This window comes from Monoraphidium neglectum, assembly GCF_000611645.1.
Source record: "Monoraphidium neglectum strain SAG 48.87 unplaced genomic scaffold scaffold01996, whole genome shotgun sequence".
NCBI classification, from domain to species: Eukaryota; Viridiplantae; Chlorophyta; class Chlorophyceae; order Sphaeropleales; family Selenastraceae; genus Monoraphidium; species Monoraphidium neglectum.
Genome location: NW_014011632.1, coordinates 1 through 8,184, shown reverse-complemented (window position 1 = coordinate 8,184; position 8,184 = coordinate 1). Strand labels below are relative to the sequence as shown.

General features: G+C 65.2%; 2 protein-coding genes across 2 annotated transcripts; one reads left to right on the top strand and one right to left on the bottom strand.

The window, feature by feature from the left end:
• Positions 1 to 1,124: 1,124 nt before the first annotated feature.
• On the bottom strand, positions 1,125 to 2,057 carry MNEG_9610 (hypothetical protein; the record flags this gene model as incomplete). Its single annotated transcript, XM_014041918.1, has 1 exon — positions 1,125 to 2,057. One exon carries the CDS (start codon positions 2,055 to 2,057, stop codon positions 1,125 to 1,127), a length of 933 nt encoding a protein of 310 aa, XP_013897372.1.
• Positions 2,058 to 5,912: 3,855 nt separating this feature from the next.
• Positions 5,913 to 7,922, top strand: MNEG_9609 (heat shock 70kDa protein 1/8; the record flags this gene model as incomplete). Its single annotated transcript, XM_014041917.1, has 6 exons — positions 5,913 to 5,958; positions 6,235 to 6,365; positions 6,621 to 6,731; positions 7,014 to 7,127; positions 7,388 to 7,616; positions 7,804 to 7,922. 6 exons carry the CDS (start codon positions 5,913 to 5,915, stop codon positions 7,920 to 7,922), a joined length of 750 nt encoding a protein of 249 aa, XP_013897371.1.
• Positions 7,923 to 8,184: the final 262 nt, after the last annotated feature.

Below are 8,184 nucleotides of genomic sequence, written 5' to 3'. Positions count from 1 at the left end.
CCCGCCGGCCGCCGCTGCCCGGCGCTCGGCGGGCGGCCGCCCGCCTGGCGGCCAGCGTGGTGGGTCTCAGTGGAGGCAAGCAGCGCCTTCTTGGCTGTGTACGCCGCCGACCACGACCAGACGCCGCCGGAAAACGCCACCACCTCAAAAGCCACCGCCGCGGTGGCCATCTCCCCTGGACGGGGGCAGGGTTTGGGGTTTGCGTCAGTGTGTGGGCGGTTGGCAGTGACGGATGGCGTTTGGTATCACCGGGACTGCGAGCGTTCACCAACCATGGCCAAAAAAGGACAGCCGGAAGGCTGCGTTGGTGGCGAAGGGATCCGGCAAGCCACGTGTCGGGCCGCCGGAGAGCAGTGTCCATGCGGTCACGTGGGCGGGCTCGGGATTTGCGCAAGAGAGGCGCCGTCACTGGCATGCCATGTGTGTTTGTGGTGTCGGCGCCTGCCCCTACTTGCTGTCCCAAGACCCTGCGGTTGCAGACACGCGGGACGCGGCCTTGCCCCCACCCGCGCCTGCCCACCTTCCGGAGCCAGCAGCTCACAGACGCACGCCTTGAGGCGCACGAACTGCCCGCGCCTGCGCGGGGGCGCGTGCGCGGGGTCCGCAGGTGCGGGCAGGTGGGGGCGCGCAGGTGTGTACGTGCAGTGGCTGGCGCGCAGGGCGTCTTGCAATGCAACAGACTGGCACTGCACAGAATACGCCGGCCCTCGCTCAGCCCCTCAAACATGCCCACCTCCTCCAACTTTGATGCAAGGCATATGCATGCACGAGCAGCCGTTTTTTTGCTGCCTTGACACCTAGAAAAGGCGTCATTGGAGCACACACTGCTTTCTTCAAGGCGCACCTGCTTGGGTGCATGGTGCCGCTCACATCCAGGACAATCACTGGTGCTGAGCTCCGCAAAAAGCCGATCGGCTGCGGCTCTAGGGGCGGCACAAACCGAGGTAGCGCGGCCTCTGGCGGCCGCCACTCAGGCAAGGCCTGCGGCGTTTTTTTGTTGGCGGGGGTGGATCGCGGTGCGGCGTTCGCAAAGCGGCTAGGAAAGCCAAGGTCGAGTGCATTGAGCAGGGACACGATACAATCGTTCTGACAGTTCCCTCCAGCCTTTAGCTTCAGGCCTGCGCCTAAGCGGCAAACAGGCCCAGGCCCCGGACCCCCAGCCGACCCACCTGCTCAGCCGGCGCCACAAATGGCGCCGGACCGGGCTCGAGCGCCGGCTGCTGGTATTCAGGCTCTGGCCCGGCCTCTGGCCTCGGCGGCAGAGCGAGCGGCGGCGGCTCCGCAAACGGCGCCGCGAAACTCAGCCAAACCATCGGCTCCGCCGCCGGCCCCGCTGCCCCGCCCACCGCTGCCACAGCCGGGGCGCGTGCGGCCGGCATGCCCGCCGTTGCGGGCGCGGCAGGGGCGGCTGTGGTGACGTCATCGCTGCGGTGCGTCGCCGCGGCCCACTGCTCCTCCAGCTCCCTGGCGCTCAGGTGCGCCAGCGGCCGCCGCGCGGAGGCTGCGCGGCTGCCGCCAGAGGCATCCGTCGCGCGCCCGGGCGCCGCAGCCTTTGCCGCCGCCGCAGCCTTCGTCGCCGCGGACGCCGGGCGCGACGAGGCGGCGAGCACCACCGACGGCACGAGCTGCAGCGGCGACGCGCCTTCCCCCTCGTCCTCATCCCCCTCCCGTCCGGCCCCGACCTCATCCTCTGCAATCCCCTCATCTACTGCGTTGCTCGCCTCGACCGATGCATGTGCGACAATTCCAGCCACTAGCACCTCTGAGGACGCCTCTGGCGGCTGCCGCTCCTGAGGCATGCCCATGTCCCCAGCCCCGCTGCCGCCCACAGCCGGCTCGTCCGGAAACGACAGCACCACCACAGGCGTGGCCTCAATGTGAATGTCCGCCGCCGCCGCCGCGGGCGCGGCTGGCGGCGCGTCTTGTTGCGGGGGCGGTGGGGGCGGCGCGACGGACTCCGGGTCCGGCGGCTGCGGCAGCAGGCGGGGCGGGATGTAGGCGGGCCGCGGCACCTGCGAGCGGGAGGGGTGCAGGTGGTGTTGTTGATGAGGGTTCATCTCGTCACTGAGATGGCAGCAAGTGCTGCTAGTAGCACATCATCATGCGTATGGCAGCCAGCCTGTGCCTCATGCGTGTTGCATTTGGTCATGTAAGACATGCAGTAGATTCAGGCTCTGCGAATCAACCCTGCGCACAGCTCAAAACCCTTCCCCCCCACCCGCCAGGCTAGCTGTGTAGCAGGCGCTCCAACCCCGCTGCTGCCCTCTGTGCAAACCAACTCCTGCTGCCCACCTTGAACGGCCGCTCCCCACTCCAGTCGTACCCAAACCTCGGGTTCCCAAACGCCGGCGGCCGCGGCGCCTCCCGCTGCGCCGGCGCCGGCGGCAGCGCGAGCGGCGGCGCCTGGAACGGCGGCGCTTCTGGCGGGGGCGGAGGGCAGAACTCTGGCAGAGGCGCGTCCTTGAATGGCCGCGGCGCTGCCGGGACGGGCAGCAATTCTGGCGGCGGGGGGCCGGCGTCGGAGGGGAGTACTGGCTCTTGAAACATGGGGAGTACCAGGGGCGGCGGCGGCGGCGGCGCCGGGGGAGGCGGCAGCGCGGGGGGCTTGAACGCCTCCCACCTGCGGGCCGATGGGTTTGGACGAGCCAGGGCAAGTTGAATCTGCCTGAATAGGTGTCCTGGGGCCGGAATTGCATGTGGAGTGGGCCGCCCCAGTGGCGCTGCCGAGCGCTGCATGCAATTCATGTGCACTATGACCCCACACCAGCTTCCCTTGCTTGACACACGCCCCGAATCCATTGAGACACCAAGTGTCCCACCGCCGGCGGCATCAGCCCGCAAAAGCCGCAAACCACGGCGCCTCGCGCGGTCGCGCGGCCGCCCCAGCGGGCGGACGCACGTGAGCGGCAGCGGCGGCGGCGGCAGCTCCAGCCGCGGCTCCTCCTGCAGCTGCGGGGCGCGCGTCAGCCGCTGCAGCGCCGCCTCCAGGTCCGCCAGCTCAGCGAGCAGCGTCCAATAGGACCCCTCGTAGACGCCGTGCGCCTTGGATTTTGCGTATGTGGGGGAAACGTGGCGCGGATGCGTGGCGGTGACACAGATGCTCGTGCAGGTTGCATCGAACCTCTAGCGGGGGCGGCGTGCAGGTCTTCAGCCTGATATTGTGCAACGGGATTTCAAGCGCAGCGGCTCGATCGAGACGCATGCTGTTAACTTTGAAAGCGATCAGCCACTCTGCATGCAGAAGATAAGAAGGATCAAGGACCCCGGATACCACGCGAGGTGCACCTGCCGCCCGGCGCCGTCGACGCCGGCGAAGAATTCGCCCGCACAGGGAGAGGGGGCTGGGGACCGCCTGCGCACACCGCCACCAGCAGACTGCGGCTGCGCGTCCGCACGCGGGTTGGCGCGTTCGGGGCGCGAGTGCAGGGGGCAGTCTGTTCGATTGAAGCGCGCCGTCTCCGACAGCGACCCCAGCAGCACATCGGAAGTGTATCTGAGACTGGCCTCATTCTCAGGCAAGTGTGTGTGTGTGTGCGCACGCGTGTGTGCGTGCGTGCGTGCGTGCGTGTGGTGTGTGTGTGTGTGTGTGTGTGTGTGTGTGTGTGTGTGTGTGTGTGTTTGTGTGTGTTTGCAAGCGTGCGCGTTGCGGATGCGCTGCAGCGAGCTCTCCACACACCCGTGCCACAGCGCCAGGGTTGCGCCACACAATGTTTGGCTCAAGCAATTTCATCAGTGTCGGCATGTCGGCTTCCCGCCAGCTTCCGCCGCCACCGCCGCCGCCTGCTGTGTTCCCTGGATTGTCAGGCACTTCTGGAGCAGCACCGCCCATCTCGGCGCCCGCGACCGCCGCTGGGACGCCGGCGCCCCAACCGCCGAGGCGCCAGGGCTGCTGCGCGTGCTGTTGTTGTTGCTGCTGCTGCTGTTGCTGCTGCAGCTGCAGCTGCGCGGCGCGACGCTTCGAGGCGCGCAGGCAGCTGATGGACGTGCTGATTGACACGCGCTCGCGCTGCGGCGCCTGTGGAGCGCAGTGCAAGGTGAATGCTGAGCAGTGCAAGGGATGCCATAAGGGGGCGCAGCACAGGCATCACACCCCCCGACCCAGCGGAACAGGCAGCAACATGGAGCGGCTGCCGCAAGGAAGATGGGCAAACCTCCGTGCATGATTGGGTCATTCTGATCGTTCGCACCTGATGTGGTATGTGGCTGCCCTCGAGGTGCTCGCCGCCATCCTGTTCGCCACCCTTGATGCTGGTGCGAGCGTCAGCATCAGCTGCGGCAGTGTGCCGGGCGGCGACGATGCGCGCTGCCTCCCACTCTCGACTTCTGTGCAGCGACATTGCCTAGCTCTCAGGTCAACAGGATCGCGGCTTACATCGGGACCCGTGATCGCGGCTGGTCAACAGCAAGCAGCGCGCTCGCCGTCAAGCTTTTGTAAATTAAAAATGCGCTCAAAATCAATACGGCCCATCGGCTGGCCGTGATACCGCACCCTCCCCGTTTGATCCCAGGCGCCTCCTGCATCAGCATGACAACTTCTCAAGTGGTCCAGAGTGCCGCCCCTGCGGCGGACACGGTCAAGCAAGCAGGGCAGTAGTTGATTGCCTTCCAAAGTCACCACGGACACTCAGAATACTCACTGGACACGTCTGCTGATGCCATGAGGCGGCGCAGAACACAAGCAATCGCTCCAGCGCCGCCCAGCCTGGCACAGATCTGGGGGCAAAAGGCGAACTGCAATTCCCAGGCTGAAATGCAATCACATAGCTACTCTAGACCGCCTGCGGCCTGTGTTCAGAGCGTTGTGCCGTGCAGGATGCTGACTGCTGCAGCTGTGCAGTACGAAAACTAACAGCGCCCGCAGATCTGTGCGGATGTTACACCAAGCAGCATTTGTTGAAATGCTGGCCACTGCCTGCAAGTCGCACGCTCCACAGGTGCCCTGCAGGTGATCTTGTGTGAGCTGCAATCAACCGCAGCCGCCCCATAGCGCCGCTGAGGACAACTGGGGAGGGAGCGAGCGAATTTGCTGAATCTTTTCCATGATGCCCTGCTCACAGCACGCTAGACGCACTGCTGCTGCTGGCTGCCACCTGCTAGCTAGTGGCACCCTGCTGCTGCTGCTGCTGCTGCTGCTGCCGAGTTCTGACTGTATGCAGGACAGCTGCCGGCGGGCTGGATGTGCACCTGTGCTGGTGTCTTACTAGAGGTGTGATTAGTGTTGAAGTGCCCGAATTCAAGGTACATACGATGTCATTGTGCCCCAGTTGACAATGCCCTTGCCCCAGTGCATGCTTCAAAGCTATGCAGGACCACCACGCATCGTGGCAGTTGGTGGGAGGGCAACACGTGCTGCAGCACGTATCCGCATTACAATCCGGGTGATATACATACGACCACCTAACAGCTGCTTGCGTGCTCAAGGGGGATCGAGCCTGGCAAGCTGCAAATCATGATGCCTGCCATGCATCCGCGGACTGCCCGCATTGGCATTGCGGCGCGCCCTTTGCGGCACGCGCAGACCGGGTTGACAGTTGTGCAACTGACGCAGCAGCATGCGTGCAGGCTCGGTGCGGTGTCAGAGAACCCTTTTCCCGAACAATGTCAGCTACCCATGGACAAAACCCATGGCCGCTGAGGCCAGGCGTATCAGGGACGTTGATACGAGCTCATGCACCCTTCAGGTACGTGACATTCTGACAAAACAATAAGATTATTCTAGGGAGCATCAAAGCTCCAGAACGTGCCGAAGACCTCCCGACGACCCACTAGTACCTTCTAGTTGTCTCGGTGACGGAGGCGCAAGACCATAAAATCGCCGCACTGGTCTCGCCGTGTGCTTTCGAACATCGTATATTCAACGCCCATCTGCCATCCTTGCATCCACCTCACACAAGCGCGAAACAACAGCAACCATGAGCCGCGAAGGCAATGCAATCGGGATCGACTTGGGCACGACCTGTGAGCACCTGGGGATAGGCTTTGAGAGTGTATTGAACCCATTAGCGCATGGGCCGCGCGGCAGCAGGCGTTCGCCGCAAAGATCGCCTTGGCGGCCCAGCGTGCCGGAAGCACCTTCCGGTGGCACGCCCAGAATGAGGGGGCGGCGCGTCGCGCCGCCGCGGCACACCACGGCTGCGCAGCATGCAACTCTTGCCCCTCCAATCCCACTCGTCTCGCCCCTGTATCGTCCCTGACGACGTATGTGTGCCCAACCCCTATCCTTGCCCTTCCCAGACTCGTGTGTGGGCGTGTGGCAGAATGACCGCGTGGAGATCATTGCCAACGACCAGGGCAACCGCACGACGCCCTCCTATGTCGCGTTCACTGACACTGAGCGCCTCATCGGCGACGCCGCCAAGAACCAGGTGCGCGGCGCCGCCCGCCTGGTGCCGGGTCTCCGCCCTTGCTTCTGGGGTGGTTCCGGGGCGGTCGTTCTTGGGCGCGCCCGTCTAGCAGCTTCCGCGGCGCGCATGCTTGCAGCCGGCGCTCTCATCCCCTGGCTTTCCCCTCCCACTCACCCCCATTCATCAGGCAGCCCGCGCCCCACCCAATCTTCCCTGCGGCCCCTCACCTGTCCCGCTCATAACCGTCCACCTGTCCTGCCCTGGCCCCATCAATAGGTGGCGATGAACCCCAAGAACACAGTGTTTGACGCCAAGCGCCTGATCGGGCGCAAGTTCAGCGAGGCCGCGGTGCAGGACGACATCAAGCACTTCTCGTTCACTGTCAAGGTGTGCTCCCGCCCGAGTCACCCCGCGCGACACCCTGCAGCTGCGTTGCTGTCGGGTGACGATGTGTGGGGGTGGGGGTGTGTCATGATTGAGTCATATCTACATATTGCAGGGGAATTCCTGGACTGTGGGTGGCAGAGCAAATCGAGGTAGCAGGATGCTGGTCGGTGGCATGCGTGCATGCAGCAGAGCAATCGGCCCTGTCTGAGATTGCCTGGCCGCCCCTTGACGTGTGCACGATGCTCCCCCCCCCTGCCCACCCCATTGCTCCCCGCTCCGCAGCCCGGGGCCGGCGACAAGCCCATGATCGAGGTTCTGTACAAAAACGAGACCAAGACGTTCAGCCCTGAGGAGATCAGCGCCATGGTGCTCACCAAGATGAGGGAGACGGCCCAGGTGCGCCCATGGGCCTGGCAGCAGTCCGGCGGGACAGGGTCTGTGCACTGCATACATGCGGCGACAGATGGGGCAATGTTGCGCAGAAGGAGCAGAGTGGGTTCTGCAGGCGGGACAGCGCCGACGGGCAGCCGCGCCGGCGCTGCGCGACGCGACGTGTCCTTGTGCTGGCGGCGGCGCCCGTGGTTGTGATGCGCCCACCCCCTGAGCCCCCGTCTCACCCGCCGCCCCTCTCCGCCGCCACCGCTCCGCGCTCCCAGGCGTTCCTGGGCGCCGACAAGCCCATCAAGAAGGCCGTGGTGACTGTCCCCGCCTACTTCAACGACAGCCAGCGCCAGGCCACCAAGGACGCCGGCACCATCGCCGGCCTGGAGGTGCTGCGCATCATCAACGAGCCCACCGCGGCCGCCATCGCGTACGGCCTGGACAAGAAGGCCGGCGGTGGCTCGGCCGGCGAAAAGAACGTGCTCATCTTCGACCTCGGCGGCGGTGGGTGGCCGGGCGCCGTGCGGGTCTGATGGGGTAGGGCCTGGCGCCTGGCGGGCGCGGGCCGCGTGGGGACGCCTAAGGCTACCTTTTGCGAACCTATTCACAAACCCCTGCAATCTATTCGCAACTCCTGTCCCGCTGGCCTGCTGATCCTGCCCCCACAACGTCCCCCTCCCTGTTTTTCCAGGCACGTTTGATGTGTCGCTGCTGTCCATCGACGATGGCATCTTCGAGGTCAAGGCCACCGCCGGTGATACCCACCTGGGCGGAGAGGACTTTGACAACAGGTGCGCGCACGCGCTCTGACGGCATCCCCCGCCCTCAAGATTTCCGGGCCAGGGCTGTCCTCGACTGATGTCTCCATACACACACACACACACACACACCCCTCCGCGGTCGTCAGCCACTCCTTGTTGCCGCCCGAAAACACGCGCCCTCCATGCCCTCCTGATGCACGTCCCCCACACTCCCAAGTGGCCATGTTCGCAGTCCCATTTGCAGTCCCATTCGCCCCCAAACGCAACCCCACCAACGCCCCGGCGCCCTGACAACCCCCTCACCCATGCCC